Below are 17,601 nucleotides of genomic sequence, written 5' to 3'. Positions count from 1 at the left end.
TGTTATTTTATGTGCAAAGGAAGTTTCTGTGTGTGGTTCACATAATCCTTGTATCCCAGTACTAGGTAGCGATGCCCTGCGTACGGGCAAGCTGCCTAGATGCACAAAATGCAGCAGCGGAGTTTTATTTTAGGTCACTTGAGGGATTTCTACTGTAAACAAGGAGCAGCCTTGGACAGAGAGATGTTGTATGGCTGAGATTTTTCTTACTTGCTTTGTTTTGACCATTAGCTCCGCAGCCCTGTCTGTACTTCAAAGGCTATAGAAGTATACTTAAAGATGCGATACAATATATCCAGGTTGTGCTTACTTAAACCTGCAGCAGCCAGGGAGGAGATGATCAGAGGCACCACCAGTGTCTGGGGTCCCTGCGGCAGGTAGGGAGGGGACGAAGCGAGTTAAATCTGAATAATGCCAGTGGACAAACCATGCCACATAAGGCAGAGGGGTGAAAATCCCCCAGACCTGTCTATTTCATCCTGGAAGCTCTTTTTCAACCCTGTATTTACGAAGTGCCTGAGACAGGCATCTGGGGATGATTTTTTGTGCAGCCATGCTTTATTTTGCCTTCTGCAGTCTCCTTTCTCCTGTCACAGCCTGCTTTAAGTGTTCAGACGGGGGACAAAAACCACAGACAATAATACCTCTATCCCTACTTGCAAAAGCACTCCTTCCTGACCTCTTGGGCTGACTGCCTGTGCAATATCCCTGAAGCATGCAGTTTGCTCTGGTTTTTCTTGCTGCAAAGCTGCATCGAAGCTGCAAGAGGCTCTCTGAGGGCTGGGCAAAGCTGTTGTTTTTCCCTACAGCCCGTAGTGATGAGATATGAATAAGGGAACTGTTAGGTGTTTTCCAAGATGAGAAGAGCCCCTGTGACCATACTGTTTTATCTTCTGCAAATTCTTCGAGGATGTAGCAAATTAGAATTTTCTGCGGATTGAAAAATAACCTTATCTGGTAAGAGTGCTATTCCTTTCAACTGCCAAACACAAGAAAGGTAACTCCATGAAAGTACGGAGTGAGATGACTGTGCAGTCAGATCAGATATATTAATTTGGGTTATAAGCGTGGAGTAAATGGTGCCAGCATAAACAAACCTCACTTAATGAAAGAATTAGCTCTTGGAAGACTTTGAGTCAAACTGAACTGGACTGACTCGTTGGCATACAAGAACAAAAATGTCTGTGGGAGAAAGGTTTGAATTACAGTTGTATTCTCCACCTTCAAAAGTGAGTTTTTAATGTGATTTCTTGTAAATGACATGTTTTGAAGAAAGAAGCAGCGGCCTAGTCTTCGGAAACAGAAAGCAAGTCTTGAGTTCCTTTGTCCATTCAAATAGAGCCTGAATTGTTTCCTTCTTAAGGGATCTTGGAACCACGTTGTCCCATCTCCATGTGCTGTGGATGGCTCGTTGTGGGCTCTCGGATTTAGACGGGATCTCCTCCTGCAGCTCTCTAAAAGTAAGTATGGATGTGTCCTGCCAAATGATGATCTGATAACTATCTTCAGTTGATTCTTTTCTCTTTAGTTGCAGTCTTTGTTCTCTTCTCGCCCTTTGTTTTTCTAAAGGACTTTGAATATATGCCTTGAATTGCATGTGGTGATTTAAAAGATGCTACAGTATTTTTTTTACTTCAGGTGTAGCATTCGGACCCTTAAAATTCCCAATGCAGCGTAGTGTTCACTTCCATATTAGTCTTAGGTGGCAAGAGCCACACTTGAAAAATGTTCACTTCTACACTAATTTAATTCTATGCCATGTAGTATTTCAAACATTTTGCAAATCTTGAGAGTTACTTGTGCAAGTCTGGGGTTTATTATATTCTGTTTACTTCTGCTCAGGAGCTCTACATAGCGTATAACAACATCTCAGACCTGAGCCAGCTGAGCTTGTTGGATCACCTTGAGGTTTTGGACCTGGAAGGGAACAATATTGAGGACATCAACCAGATGCAGTATTTGGGACTTTGTTGCAAACTGAGGAGCCTGACGGTGGAGGGCAACCTTATTTGTCTGAAGCCAAATGTGGAATCTGCAGAGGTGAGAACGCGGTTTGTACATATTTTGTTAATTTTTTGCTGAGGCCCAGCCAGTGTCAAAAAAAAAATAAGAACAATTTTCAAACTCCTGCTGTTTATCATTTAGCCGATAAACTCCTTTTCTCACAGCTTGCAGTGCAAACAGGAGTCTTAAAGGAAGAGCAGGGAGGGTGTGGACCCAAACTGTAGGGGTCCATTCTAGCCTGTAGGGGTTTTACAACAGGTTAAAGATTAGCTGATGTTTTTCTTAGGGGATGTGCCAATTATAATGTCTCAATTAGGTGTCTCTCTGTAGACTTTTGCATTTCTTTTGGAGGATCTGTCCAACAGCAAGTTCTTCAGGACCACCCTGCTCAAAAGTTGAAGTTGATGTTGAAATAACTGGGAAAAGCTAGTAGGAATTGCTTGCTGTCCTTTTCCCTAAAAGGTTAAAATGAAATTATCAAAAAGACTTTTATAAAACCTGAAGATACAAAATATAGCAATTCACCTCTTGCATATTGAAATGATAAAATCAGTTCTGCAGAGGTATTTTGGTAAAGGCATGAGATTATTTGTGTCACGGAGATGAAAACAAGTAATACATGATCTGCTTTGGGTTTCAGGGTAATCCCCAAAAAAAGTAAGGAAGATCTAGTTCTACATGAACAGTCTCAAAGCTTTATTAATCTCTCTCACTTTCCTTGCTTCGAAAAAATAGCATTCTTAGGGTATGAAACGAAGCATCTTGGCATTTACTCTGAAGGTAACTGGAGGAAAATCAGAATTTGCGAAAGTTGGTCAAAAGAGACTGTTCTTCATTTTGGTCACATAAGGTTGAATACATACCAGAGGATGGTTTGTAGCTGACACGCTATATACTCTCATCCAGATTTTTTGGAAGGTCACGGGCACACGCATGCACACATGGGTATGTAATGCACAGCATTCACTAGGGATGGCACATCCCATAGAGGCACCATAAAGAGCTGATAATGCAGGGGGTAAGAAAGCAGAGCACGAGCTGGGGCTTTGTCTCCAACATACCATGTTCCATATCTTCCCTGTGCGTTTCAAAGGGATTGTTTCCATACCATTAATTTGGAAAAAAGGAGGGGTTTGGTGTCTAAGACTTGTCCTGGACTTAGTCTTGAAAACTGAGGTGCTATCACTAAAACTCAATCACGTAGTAGATAGGTGCATATTTTAAATCTCCACATTTTTTTAGATTCATGAGTTGTTAGTGTTTTTAGGTAGAATTATTGGCTTCATCACATTCCTCAATAAAAGAAGCAGCAGAAGGTAGGGCTTTAGTTATCATAATTTTCATCTCTGGAATCCAAAATAGTATATGCTTGCTTTTCTGTTTTCAACTGGTAGGAGTATACTTCAGAGACCACACTTGTAGTTTATATCCACAATGATTTCTCCATTAACATTTCTCCCTTAATGAAGACGTAATCATGAGAGAAAAAACAAATATTCCTACAGTAAGGAAGCACGATGGGCAAAGCTTGCTGTTTTCATTTTCAGTCCCCCTGAGAAAAATACAGTATAACTTCTTACATTTCCTTATAGCTTCCTACCATGAAAACGAGGTGATATATTCTATGAGCACAGAAAGTCTTCTTTCTACTTTTTGTTTCTACTGCCCTGTCATTCATATTCAACAAAAGTGGTAGCTTTGGAGGACATGGTTTTCACTTGGCATCTCAAGTCCTGAAGGATAACGGAGTAATGTCATATTGCCTGTGATTTGTTTAGCTGAGGAAATCAGTCTGTGAGCTGCTGCAGCATGTTGTCATGTAACAGGAGCTCAAAGAGGAGCGTTACGTCGTGGTGTGCCTTATTGTATTAACCTGTGCTAAATGGTTGCCTCTACTTCTATGCAATCTGTTGCATTCAAATGCCAGCCAGAATTTGATGAGAGACTCTGCACAATAGTACGTTTTGCAGAGTGTAAGTTAACTGTGGTCTCCCACATGTTGAGAAGCTGCTCTGCTCTAGGGTGGTTACAAAGCTGGCTCTGTTCTCGGCTGCCTAGCGCATCTTGTTGGGCATTGTCACTTTCTTCGTTTCATCTGATGCTGTTTGCATTTCTTCAGGGTATAAAAAAAGTCACCTAAATATAGAAAAGAGTAGATACAGACTCGCTTTGGTGTGCCCTAGATGGCCAGTTTTCATTCCTCAATCTCCTTGTTGTAGCGTGGCTCTTGCTACAGCTCTGTAAAAGCTCTCCTATTTATTTACTTCTCAACTACAGAATGGTCCAGCTAGATTTACTGCTCTTTCTTCAGACTGCCTGTTCGCTCTCTGTAATTTGATTTTCAGATGAGCTCATCTTCCTCTGTTATCTAAACCAAAAGCAACAACCTGATGATAAATTTTGCAGCCTCTGTTGCAGTAATGTACCATGAGCGTAACATGATGCTGCTCTCAAACAGGACATGGCTATAAATTGGCTCTAGCCCAGGCTCTGTTCAGAGTACATGTGGTACGTGGTAACATGGCGATTGGTTGACTCATTTTCTAAATTAAGATTAAAGGCTCAGTGAGAGGAGTTCAGTGTCTGCCTCTTAACGACAATTACACGCTTTATTTGGTGACTTCCCTCTGCCAGCCTTGGTGCTGCATTTTGGGAGGGAGGGAGGGAGTGTACAGCCACCCAGCTACCACTGAAAGATTTCTGTTCGTAGCAGCTCCGTGTTGAATGAGGACTTAGCTTTCTGGAGTTCTCTAATATTGCTCGTAATGTCCTGAAAAGCATAACATTTGTCTGGATCAAGCAATTGCTTTATAGGTAGCTGATCACTTTCAGGGAAGCCACCCATTCATATTCTGCCACTAGCGATGCACTCTTGCTTTATACTAATTCGAGTAGAAGGAAATGTATGAGATCACCATCATTGTTGCCATTTGTAATCTGAGACGATTTTCCATTGCAGTATTTCCATTGCAAAGCATCATGACCCAGTCTGCACTGAGGTATTGCTAAGTTTTCCCAAAGAAGAAAGTGCCACGTGGAGATGCCTTTCCACTGCTGGCATCCACCAGAGCAGCCCAGTTCACAGTGTGCTCTGAGCACAATTGTCGCTGTTCTTGATTGATCTTGTTGCCTACGGGTCCCAGGCATTGTCACATGTTCGTGAATAACTTTATTCAGTGTCACATGCAGAAGGGAGCTGCATCTGTGCTTTCCCCATTGGATGTCACAGTGAGCCCACGTGCATTGGGGGTGACCATGTTGTTCTTCCAGCACAGTGAAGAGCACCCCCAAAGCAGTTCATTTTAGCCTTTTGTGCACCTGCTATTGGCATGCAACCTCTTGCAGCAGAAAGTATGGTAGGAAGTAAGTCATCTCTTCTAATAATGTATAAAATCATGTATGGGTACCCTGAAGACTGCCCCAGAAAGTCAGCACAGTTCATTCACTGCACTGTGCCTTTATCCATCAGCAAGCGTAGCTGCACTCATAACCTCTTTTCAGTCTTGCTATAATCTCACTGTTGATGCAGCAACCAGAGAATCACAAAGCCAGGCAAAGAGACTGGACAAATGCTGAGGATGCCCAGGCTTTCCCATCAGTGGCTGCCTTCATTTTTGTAGCATACGTATAATGTAACAAAGATAAAGACCAAAGTCGTCAGCACATAAAGAGCAGAGAGGCCTTTGTGCAGGAGGAATGTGTTTGCGCTCAGAACGTGTTCACGATCAATTTGATTAGAAATTATGTGAGGAGAAAGCACAGTGAAATGGAACTCCTGATACTTATTTTTGTTGAATAAGGCAAGTAGGTTTACTTCACAGAAGTATTTCAAGTTATACAGTAGTCATACAAATTGAACACTGCCATGCTTCTGAAGGACAGAAACTGTTCAAGTGACCACTTCCTCAATTTCTCCAGGAACCAGGTTATAATTACAGAGCTGAAGTGAAAAAGCTCATTCCCCACCTGGAGTATTTGGATGAAATACCAGCAAGCCAGACTGCTATCCCTCCTTCCAAGAAGATGAATGAGGACTGGCTAATCATCAAGGAATCCATCAAGGAAGCTGGTTTAGCCAGAGACATTTCATGGTTAGGTACGTCAGATTTCCTATCAAGGTTCATTTTTCAGGTTATGATGTGTGAAAAAGAAAGATGAAGAGCAAGCTGGCCTTTTCAGTGCCAAGGCTTAATTATAGAGAAGGGACAAAGGACTTTGTCTTCTTCACTTGGGAGGTAGGGAAGCTGGGATTCAGCATGGTGCAGATTTAAACGAAAGCTGTCCAAAGCTGACCACTAAGATCAGAGAAATGCAAACGACTTGTAAAGCATCAAGTGAATCCAGCAGTAGCTGGGAGTCTGTGCTTAGCATTCATTCTGCATGATCAGAAGAAGCAAAGCTTGGAAAATGTTTCAACAACAGCTGTTCTCAGCCCTTTCCATGGTAGCAGTCAATCCCATGTCGTGTGGATGTAGCAGGATTTCCTACTCCAATTTAATAATAGGAAAGGCAATTTGGTCACCACGCCTTAATGGTAGCAACATCCTAGCAACTGCGATTGTGTGGTCTTGTAATACATCTATTTCATTCTCTTTGCCTCTGTGATTAAGTCCATTACATTCATTAGAACAGAGTAAGTGGTTTGAAAATAAATCTCTTGTCCCTTTGCCTGTAGCCTCGGTTATAGTTCAAATGTCTGTGCTTTTACATATCGTGCTGCATGCACTTTACCACATTCCATTAAATATTACAAAGTATTTCCTATAACTGCTCCTGTTGCTTCCCATTAGTGTGGGCAATGCAGTTAGCTTCCCAGCCCCCACGGCTGAGGTATGCCTGCCAACTGTACTCCATTAAAAATTTAGTTTGTTTTGGAATAAGTACATATGTTTGTCATTTATTTAATCCCTGTAGGTCCAAATCATTAGATGTAGTAGTAGTTATGGTAGTGAAAAAATCCATTAAAATTTGATCCCTCAGTGATCCTGCTTTGGCAGCATCAGCTATGGTTCAGAAAACTAGTTAACAAAGTAGACTGAGAGAAACAGTAGGGAACGAGCACAAAATTTTGAATTCATATTGTTTTCTAGTGTAGCCAGACTTAATTTTTGCCTTCGGCTATAAACTACTGATGAGTTCACATGGTCAGGTTCAAGCATCCCCATATTTTCTTCTTTCCTATAGCAACGTTGACTCAGGTACTTTGCATGTGCTGTGTGCTTCATGGTTTTGTATGAACAACGAGGTATTTGGAAGGCCTCTAACACTGAGCTCGTAATGAAATGGCCATATTATTACAGTGCTGATTGCTCCGCTGTGGAGCTGGTAGATGCTCGACATTCTAAAGAGCAAGCTATTCATCTAGGCACTGAAATGAAATTTGTTCTCCTATAAATTGGTGGCTGCACACGCTGCTGGTGCAGCTGTACTCTGCTCCCAGGACAGCAAGCCGTTGGGCAGGTAGGAGTTCACAGCTGTATCCACCTTCACTAGCTGTTGCGTAATTCATCCCGTCCTGTACCATTATGAAACTAAATTATCACCTTTCTTTCTGTGCTGGAGAAGTGCCTGTCTCTGAGACAATACTGGAAAAATCTGTCACTGCAGTTCCCAGATTTCCATAAGTCATGGTACGTGGTTTGCCCTGGTTGACTAACAGCCCTGGGAAGGTGGCTGTCACCACCTGCATGGTGTCTGTGCATTAAGGAAAGCATTTCAAGGCTGGGGGCTTGGACTGTACCTGTGGCAAGCCTGTAGTTGTTCCCTTGGCCCAGGGGTGCATTGGGCAGCAAAGAGGGGCAGCTTATTCCTGCCCTAGGTGTGCAGGCAGGGGCAGTAACAGAGCCCTGGGCACCTTCAGGTTCACACGTGGGGCAGTTGTTGGCTGACAACGGGCACGGAGCTGTTCCTGACCCCTTCCTCAGCCACCAGCCCGTCACTGGTGCCCGGGAGCAGGAAGAGGATGGACTTCGGCTTAGCTGGGGAGCTCCAAGTCCTGCTGTTTGCAGAGAACAACTGTGAAGGACCGTGTGCTGTACCAGGATGCCCTCTGCCTCCTCCAGGCTTTGTCCAGTGGCGGTGTGTTTCTTGTAGTTGCAATGACAAACTTTTCTGTCCCTTACAGCTCCAAGCGTGGAGCAGCAGTCACCGCATTGGCAGCGTGCAGCGATGTTGTAGCTTAAAGCCTGCTTACACTGCTGAAACCTCTCCCTTAGGTCCATGTCTTGGGGCCGTGGCAAAGCAGTCTGGATCCAGCCCAAGGCCTCCCCCAGCTTCCAGCCCTGGAAGTGCTCGGTGGTCTGCAAATGCAGGAAGAAGTAGCAATGCCCCCCTGTTGTACGGTGGCTCTCTTCTTCCAGATCCAATGGTTGCTGATGATCTGTTTCCAGAAGATGACTCCAGTGATTTGACATATGGTAATATATTTTTTTAATCCTGTTCTTTCCCACACCTCCACCTCCTTGTGAATGTTGTTATTGCTGATGAAAGCTTGGGTGCTTTGAATAACACCCACCCATGCAACTGCTACATCAGGTTCAGCGCGTGTTTTCTTCCATGGCACTTACCTGCTCTAGCGTGGGCTTTCCTTTATTTTCCCCTGCTGCAGAAGGTGCAGGTTATCTGGGCTTCCCCCTTCCCATACATCATGTCTTTCTTGACAACCACGTGCTGCAGTGGTGCACCCTTGCTGAAGTTCCCTTTCATTAAACGCTCTGCTCTCACACCTTTACAAAAGCCGTCCTGCTCAGTCCTGTAAATGACCTATCAGCCTTGCTGGGGCTCACTTTAAATATAGCTTCTGTGAATAAATCTGGGCACATCTTGTTCAATCATTGTGATGTGGTCCATGCAGTGTAGTCCTCTAGAAAGGCATGGTGATGCACATTAGCTCCCTGGTGGATTACATGCTGAAAGGTGCAGTGTGTGTACTGCAGGCTCTCAGTGTGGCAGGGTCACTGCCAACAATCACCCCTTTCTTTTGGGTTTCCAGGGTTGGGTTAGTGTGAGGAGTCAGTTCCTTGACTTCACATACCTGATCCACAGGCTAGATAAAGAAAAGAGTCTCTGCATAGCCACATGGGGAACCTGATCCTGCTCAAGATCCAGCTGAAAAATAAACCAGCAAAACAAAAAAATGCATACTCTGTTTTAATCCGGCTCTGTTTCCTGATCTTACTTCCCATGTGACCACACCAGTGTTTGCACCACCACAGTGAAGGAGGCAAGGCAGGAGCAGAATGAAACAGAGAAACTGCCTCTTAGCATCAGCGTCAGGCCATGTAAGCTGACACTGTGAACCTACACCATAAATTCTTACATCTCCCCTGTATATAGGAAATGATGCTGACTGGTTTCAAAGACAGCACATTTTGCTAAACACTGGAGTAAAATAATTTTTTTTTCCTTTTTTTCTTAGGACTCAGCCAAGTTATATGTGGGAACCCCATCAAGGCCCTTCGTGCAAGGAGGCAAAAGCTAGGTGTATGTTTTTCTTGTACACTTCACATTCCTGCCAGGTCACCCACATAAATTCTGTGATAAACTGAGTTTCAACTGTGATTTCTGGTGGCTCACTGTCATCTGTAGTCCAGCCTCCAATACCTGCTCCCCTCAACTCCCCTCGCAAAAAAGGCAATTGTACTTGAAGAGGGTGTAGAATCTTTTGCCCTGATGTTACAAAGCCTCTGCACATGTGCTAGTCCCTGCTGAGGTGGGATGGTAAAGAGCTGTGAAAGCACACGGGAACACTTTAGCCATGGAGTTCAGACTTCATTAATTTGTTTTCAACAAGTATTTGGTCTGGATGCATCCCCAGTCTGTGCTCCCTCACATATGTGCCGTGAGCCCCCAAATAAAGAATAGGGCAATTAGCAGACAAAAGTCATTTGTATCATCCCGGCTGGTCAAAGCACAGGGCAGAGTTGTGAATTTTGGTGGTGTTTCTACAACAGCTGTTTAGCAAAAGATTTCTCAGCAGTTTGATGTTGGTGTAGATAGTCAGGCCTACAAGGTTGCTGCTGTTGACTAAATAAATACCAAGCCCAAGTTTGTTGTTCTCAGCCATGGGGTAGTGCTGTGGCCCTGCAGGTCAGCCTGTTCGTGTCCGTGAGCCAGTAACTTAGTGAGAGAACACCCATGGGATTAAGGGTGGGCAGTCTGGCTCACCATGATTAGCTTTTATGGTCCCTGAGGTTCAGTACAGCACGGACACATGTGCATAAGTTCAAACAGACTGTGCTAAATCAGGGAAACGGCATGTACAGAACACCTGCATCCCTGCTCTGTCTGCAGCTTCTCTTAATGCTGACAACAGATGTTAAAGAGCCGCTGGAAAAAATGCAGCCCTCCCTTTTCTCTCTGCTGCCACTGCCCAAACACTGGAAGCTTTCCTGAAGCAAAAGTGAACATTTGATTGAATTACTGTGTGTTGTAAGCTGGGATGTGAAAGGAGACTGCAGCCGTACGCTGAATGATGCAGTATCTGCAGTACTGGTCTTAATATGCTCATTGGCATAGATGCTGCAGGCTTACACTTGTTTACAGGAGAACAATCTGCCAGAGGGATATAAATCAAACCTTTTTGTTCCTGCCACCCCGGGTTCCTCCTGCTGAGCTCCTAGAACTATACCAGTGTACAGGGCAGGCATGAGGCTTCTTAAAATAGAAGAGGTGAGGGGTGATCTCAACACTCCGGAGGAATAGCATACAGATGCCTTCCAAAATACAAAGTCTAGAAACTGAGCTGGAGAAAGTTTCTGAGGTTATCAAGACTACTTCTGTCATTTTTCAGCCACCTGCAGTGAGCCCCTTGAAACTGTGCAGTCTGAAGATGGAAAACCCTTACGTCTCTGTAGGAGGAGAAGATCTGAGCCAGAAAGATGTCTTTTCTGAACTGAGAGTATGGAGAGAACAGCATAAGCGGTGAGAGTGTGGGAGAATTCTTGTTATGCAATAGAACAGGGATTCACTTTCTGCTGTAAAATAAAATAAGCTCTTTGGCCACCTGGTGGCAGTTTCATGGGATAGCCCTTCAACTTCTGCCTTCCCATCCCTGCCGGCAGGGACGGAAATCCTTATGGTGGTCCCCCCTCCTGGGACGTTTATGGGATGGAGAAAGGGAAAAGAAACCTTGGGGAGGTTCTGTCCTCTCTCTAGAGCAGGCTGAAGATCAGCACGTATAGGGTGGGCTTGCTTGCTTAGAGAGTACAAGGAATGACTTTTCATAACAAGTAAGATATTCTTGGTCCTGTCAGTGTTTGCATTCAGACAGTGAAAAAAGTGAAAGTGCATGAGGATTTTCGAAAGTGTCACACCAACCTGACCAAATGGAAGGCTGAAAGGAAAATGACACCACACTGAGATTCCCCTGTCACATAGACAGACGATAGTTGTTTTAGAAATAAAGATGGCTTTGTTTCTCTGAACTTAATTCACATCATAGTACTTTAAGTCTGCCCCATTTCACTTGGTTAACTTCAGGATGCTTCAGGTTAACTTCAGTCATAGGCAGCTTAGATGTCTGATCCATTTAGACTGATTTTCCAGATCTCCAGGTAAGTGGCCAATCACTGTGGGTGACTAAATCCACAGTCTCAGTGTTCGTGTGGCTACACGAAGCTGCACTTGGCTTGCTGCATATTCTCAACTCAAAGGCTAACTAGATGTATAATACTTACTCAATGTTGTCCAGGTGCCTGCAAACAGGTCAGCAAGACAAGGCTGACCGAGCAGTGAAGATAACTGTTAGCGATGAGGAAGAGGATGAAGCCTGCAGCCTGGCTGACAGCAGTGAGGAAGAGTTGAGGGAGGCTTCTGATGAGGACCTCGTTGATTCTTCCTGCCACTCCTGTGTCTCTCAGTCGTCTTCAGGTATTGGGAAGGGTTGGCATTGTGTAGCGACAAGTGCTGCTAACCGTTCATGGGTAGATTTATTAGTACCTGCAGTGTTTTCTGAAGTTTGGCATCTGTGCTGTAGAGCGGCAATTTGGAAACCCAATTGTAGAGCCAGACCCTGAGTAAGCCATTCCATTGTCTAAGCAGGACTTGGTGACTGCCCATCAGTTGGTATATTTCAGCACAGATCTGTGGAATTAAGGGAAATAAACTTGATCTTCCAGCAGCTTAGCATCCAGTCTAGAGGAAGGACATGCCTTTGTCTTTTACCTTGTGTGGTTGATTTGTGGCAGTCTCAGGTTAGTATAAAATACCGTTGTTCCAAATGAGCTGTGTTTTACCCCAGTTGGCACCGATGCAAATCGTGGCTGAGCTGATGATTAAGGTTCAACCAGGCGGCTGGGAATTCTGGGAAGATGTTCAGGCAAGAGATTAAAAATGAAATGTGCTCTTTTACTCAGGAAGAAAGCCAAAGACCTCTCTGGAATTGCAGTTAGATGGATGAAAGCAGGATTGTTGAATATTGTATTTAAGGCTATTAGAAACATTAATAATGGTTATTCCAAATACATATCAGGTAAAGGAGATTGCAAAAGTATGACTTAAATCTATTTCTATTGTTAATAATCACATTTTTTGCTTCAATGAGTTTGGGGTTTACATTTCTTACAAGGGCAAAATGGGTCAATTAAAAATTTGGAAAAGTATAATAGTTTTGGAAAAAATGTAAGCATCATAATTAGCAAAATAATTAAATTATTCAAAGGCTCTCTGTATAAAATGTAAGGTAAACGATATCTCCTTAACATGAGCAAGAGCAGTTTAGAAAAATTAAAATGGATGGCCTCTTGTCCAGTGACCACAAAAGTCTTCAACTATGATCTCATGATCTCTTTAGATTTAATAAGATTTCTTCAGGTTGAGTATGATTTATTGTGACCTCATCATCTTTTTAGATTTAATAGACAATGCCCAAAGTACCTCTGTGTGCTCGTGTCATATCCCTTAGGATTGTAAAAGTGAACAGATGGGCTTAGATGTGGGTGTTGAGATCTGTCGGGATTTGGTTATGAGACTGAGTGGTTTGAAATCTAGTATCACCTGGGAGTGGGGGGGTGACCCAGATCACAAGCAACTGGCCATAAAAACCAAGGTTCATACATGATAATCACAAGCATTTATAGAAGTGTATGTTTTGCAGAGTAAATACATGATACAAGATTAGCAGCTGACTGACTGTTCAGCAAGGCGGTTAAAAACACACTTGACCTCTGCGACTTATTTCAAGGTTTGGAGAGGTATTTAAATGTCTCAGCACTTAACTTCAGAAGTGTCCCCTACCCAATGTGATTTTTCTGACAGTGGAGCTTCTTGCTGGAAATAATCCTGACCAGGAAAGGACAAGTCATCTGAGCAAAACCAGTCCTATTTAAAAGTGTATGCAGCATCAGATCTATATAATCTGCACGCTTTGGAAGTCTTTGAGTGTTATTTCAGGCTCTTGAGTCAGGCATACTGGTCTTTCAGAATGTCTTTACTTAAAAACAAACAAAAAACACCATCAAATTCAGGCATTTTAAAATCATACAGTGTGACGGAAACTGTTCAGTGAAAAATTTATATCAGATTTATATGGTTACCTAAACAGCAAAATAAGTGTCAGTCAGAAGTTATAAAGATGAATTTTCTGTGCCTGGGTTTTGGTGGCACATTCTTTAGATTGTGTTCCTGCCTCAGACTCTGCACATCGGGTAATTAGGTACAGTTAGTTCTTTTAATAGACAAGAGCAATTGGATCCCTGCTATGTACAGAATGGTTTTAGGCATATATGCCTGCACGTTCCCTTCATACATCACCAATATGATTTTTCTTCTGTGTATTGCACCTGAGGATTAGATGGGCTAAAATCTGAACAGTGCACCTGCTGGTCCTGCATGTAGTGAAGTGTTTTCCCTAACAGTCAGGCACCTTCCCTAATTTTCAGGCTAATCACAAAACCTTATTCTTATACCTCTGCGTCTGATACAAAAGTGGTTTCGCTCATTGGTAATTGCTCTTGTGCCTTGAATTTCAGAGAGCTGGAGGGGGTCCTCGGGAGTTTAGAACAGGTCAGGGCAAACACTGGCCAGGAATGATACAGGTATGGCTGCTTGTGCTTTTGGGCAGGAGGATGGGTGATCTCGTCGTAAGCCAGCCTGTCCCTCTTGAGGTGTGCACGGCTCACGAACAGTTCTAGTGCTTGGCACCATGCTGGCAGGGAGGCTGCCAAGGAACCCAGACCCTGGCTGTCAGAGGAAGCAATTCAGCATTCATCACTGTGCGCCCTCGGACACTTGTGCCCAGCCAGCTCCATCGTACAGTGTTCCTCAAACCCTTTCATTCACTGGGTCAGTCATTTAGGAGTAAGACGAGCTGGTAAATTGCTGCGTTTCCCTGCCATGTTTCAGATTCATCACGTACTCAGGAAGGCACAGTGTCCTCCAGCCTGAGCCGTTGTCTAATTCCATCTCCGCCGAAAAGCCCTTCGCCTGCCTCTCTAAGGGGTGTTGCAGCAAGACGCTGGAAAACGAGGAACCACAGGGTAAGGTGTTTAAAAGTGCCCAGCCAAGAGGAGGACAGGCAGTGGACACAGCAGTGCCAGTCAAGGGCTAGGAAAGAAACTTCAGCCCAGCCTCTGGGCAATGAACTTGCTCTCCTGAGCCTGCACAGCGCGCCAGCGGCACGTGAGCCTTCACCCTTTGGATCTCGAGGAGAACACCAGCCTGATGGGAGCACTGGCAGGCAGAGACCTATTTCAGGACCAGCAGCTGTTGGATCAACAAGCATCAGGTATGCATGCTGCTGGCAGCTCTGCCTGCAGGATGTCTAGTGAAAATAGAAGGGGCTTCACAGCAGGAAGAAGCAGAATTCTGTGCTGTCTCTGGAGTCCCCTGCCTGTTCTGTAAAAAGAACTCCTTTTATTTGTGCTGGCATTTATCTTCATCCTTCTAAAGCTAAATGAAACATTTTCTCATGCTACTTATAGCTTGAGCACTTGAGTTTCGTATTTTCTTGAAAAACGTCCCAGAATTTTCCTGTGTCCTTTCTGCTCGACTCCCATGTTCGCAGTGCAGGGCTGTTATCTATGTCTGTAGCCGAGATTTTTAGTGGTACTTGTTCAAGACTCCCTGGATAAATCCCAGAGTGAGTTCCTAACGTTCCACTGTGATTTTTTCCCCTTGAGATTTACATCAATTCATGCTAGAAAGCACTTTGAAAAATAAAGTAGGTATTAGATAAGTGTCACCTGCACCAAAACATGGTTATTTCTTGACCCCCGTACTGTAAGATTAACATCATATTGCTTCTTCAGAGAAATAAACCCGAAGAGTTATGACACCTTGATTTTTAAGTTAACATAGCTATTACAACACAGTACGCACACAGAGCACGTGCCTTGAGTGCAAAGCTGCAGTGCCTTGTGTGGATTCCGGGCCTGGCAGCTTTCGGTTCAGTTTTCAGAGTGGGAGACTTCAGAGCCTATGGGGAGAATGCAGATATCCAGCCCTGGAGTGCAATTTCACTGTGGTGATTTTCTCTCTTTTTCTCAGGCCTGTCATGGACAGGAGTCCCCCTGGCATGATCAACCATCACCTGCCAGTTCTTCACTCAGCTACAAAAGCCTCAGAGAGGTTTGGACCAGCAAATGCAGTTTGGCCCCCGACTGCTAGGGCCACGCTGCAGAAGTTGCCAGACAGACCTGCTGTCTCAACAACGTCTCAGAGCAAGAATCCCCAGTCCTAGAAGATAGCCTGGGTGTGTTGGAGCCATTTACAGAGCACGATCTTCAATCACTGCGTGCAGTCCTTACACTTGAAGGATCGATGCTGTCTTTCAGCTGTTTCTGCAAGCTAAAATCAGAGCAGTGCAAGTAGAGCAGTTTAAACAAATGCTATGATTTGCCTCAATTAAGGCTACAGCTGGTCCAGAAGTGCTTTCTTTAAAGAGCACCTGCTGATCAACATAAGAGCTAATCAACCTCTTATTACAGAAAACATGGTTATTTTTGCAGAGTTCATGCACTAAAACAGAAGAAGGCTTAACATATTTCCTCTCTTCTGCATCATGCCCTGCTCGGTGAGTGAGGCAGTGACACTAAACCAGACAGGGCTTAGAGACTGCAGTTTCCGGAGTGGGCTGGAGGAGGTGAGGGACATAGGGCATTTCCTATCACACACGCCAGCCTGGCTTAGAAGCAGCCCCGTTGCCCTCAGTATTTAGGGACAAAGCCAAGGGTTCGAGAGGAATCCTTGACCTGAGCGTGTTGCAGGGGAGAGATGCGATGCCCACATCCCCAGGACAGGAAGAGCCCAAGAAGGCCGAGTGGTTTCAGAGCTTAGCCCATTCAGTCTCCTTGCATTGCTACGGAACCAAATGCTGAAGAAGTGACTCGTTACTCTGTTAATATGTTTATTTGCTCCACAGCTGCCTGGAAGGACTTCTCTCGTTTGCTGTGGGTAGATATTGCATACCAGAATTTTCATAAGCGGTGCTGACCTCTGCGAGCAGGCTGTGCCGTGTCAGGGCCTCCTTTGTGTGTGCACTCAGGTGTCTCACCTCCAGTTCTTTAGGTCAAACAGCCTTTCCGATTTCATATGACCGAGTAATTTTAAATAATGCAGCAGCAAAGATGAAGCAGGCAAGTAAGGAAATGATCTCTTGTTTTTCAATAGGGCATTTACTTTATATTTGGGTGAGATTCAAAACAGCTGTTTTAGTGGCTGCAGACTGAAATGCTGATCCAAATGTCTGTGGCATGCAACTTTATTGATGTTGCAGTCTGAAACCAAACATCATCACGTTTTTTATAGTCTAAATTACCATGTTAGATATATATTTTTAATCACTTGATAAAACAGTAATTACATGATGAGTTAATTAATTGTTTTATGTCTTCTTTCTACCGGTCAGCTTAAAGTAAAGGAATGGAACAGCAGAGAAGGCCCCAAACCTTCAGCTTGTCATGGTGCTAGTTGCACCACTTTTTCTTACAAAATAGTCCGCGGCTGGACACTAGTTTGCCCAGTTTTGGTGGGCACTAGAGGGAATTATCCACCAAAAAGCATTAAAAACTCCGTGGCATGTCATTCTGTGAAATACTATGGATGCAGGCAGGACTTCCAGCCAGATGTTGCCCAACAACGGTGCCTGTGTCATTAAACTGGCTACTAAAATTGAGTCTTTGCCAGTGTCACTGGCCGTGACCAGAAACATCTGACCTTGAAAAGAAAGAAGAAAGTGGCAGCATAGTTTTCCAAAGTGCTCTGCACCCTCCCAGCCTGATTGAAGTCCGCAGCCCTCTCTGGCAGTTGGTGCGGGTAACAATTCGCCCCTTCTCTGTAGCAGGGGTGAGGGGCAGGGCCATGTTCTCCACATATTCTGAGCCTCCTCCTCAGTTTGCATCTTTGGTTTCAAAGGGGCTGAAAAAAGCACAAGTGTGTTTTTGTGCTTGGAAAACGGGGTGGCTAGACTGGTCTGCCTGTGTGCATCTGCAGATGTAAAACTCTGGGTACGCATTTGGAAAGTACTCCCAAAAGTGCTTGTGAGCTCTGCTCTCCGCAAACGCAGCTCGGCTCTGTGCAGGTGTTGGGCAAGGAGCTTCACTGGGGCGCAGGAGAGGGCTTGGAAAAACGATGACGAAAAAAATGATTTTTTGTCCTTGC

At 44.2% G+C, this 17,601-nt stretch overlaps 1 protein-coding gene across 8 annotated transcripts in view; it reads left to right on the top strand.

Moving 5' to 3' along the window:
- The window catches only part of LRRC56 (leucine rich repeat containing 56), a 63,824-nt gene extending 47,004 nt beyond the window's left edge, over positions 1-16,820 (top strand). For 7 of the 8 annotated variants that reach the window (XM_013174343.3, XM_013174348.3, XM_048058711.2 and 4 more), the window contains 9 exons: positions 1,364-1,460; positions 1,843-2,040; positions 5,923-6,100; positions 8,220-8,420; positions 9,422-9,486; positions 10,796-10,926; positions 11,696-11,874; positions 14,347-14,728; positions 15,490-16,820. In XM_013174343.3, coding sequence (XP_013029797.3) covers positions 1,364-1,460; positions 1,843-2,040; positions 5,923-6,100; positions 8,220-8,420; positions 9,422-9,486; positions 10,796-10,926; positions 11,696-11,874; positions 14,347-14,728; positions 15,490-15,682 — 1,624 coding nt within the window. In that variant the 3' untranslated portion in view covers positions 15,683-16,820. The remainder of the gene's footprint in view (positions 1-1,363; positions 1,461-1,842; positions 2,041-5,922; positions 6,101-8,219; positions 8,421-9,421; positions 9,487-10,795; positions 10,927-11,695; positions 11,875-14,346; positions 14,729-15,489) is intronic. The other variant, XM_066997222.1, reaches the window with a different exon arrangement.
- The last annotated feature ends 781 nt before the right edge of the window (positions 16,821-17,601 follow it).

The sequence above is a fragment of the Anser cygnoides genome, chromosome 5 (genome assembly GCF_040182565.1).
Source record: "Anser cygnoides isolate HZ-2024a breed goose chromosome 5, Taihu_goose_T2T_genome, whole genome shotgun sequence".
Classification (NCBI taxonomy): domain Eukaryota; kingdom Metazoa; phylum Chordata; class Aves; order Anseriformes; family Anatidae; genus Anser; species Anser cygnoides.
This window is presented reverse-complemented; position numbering and strand designations above follow the sequence as displayed.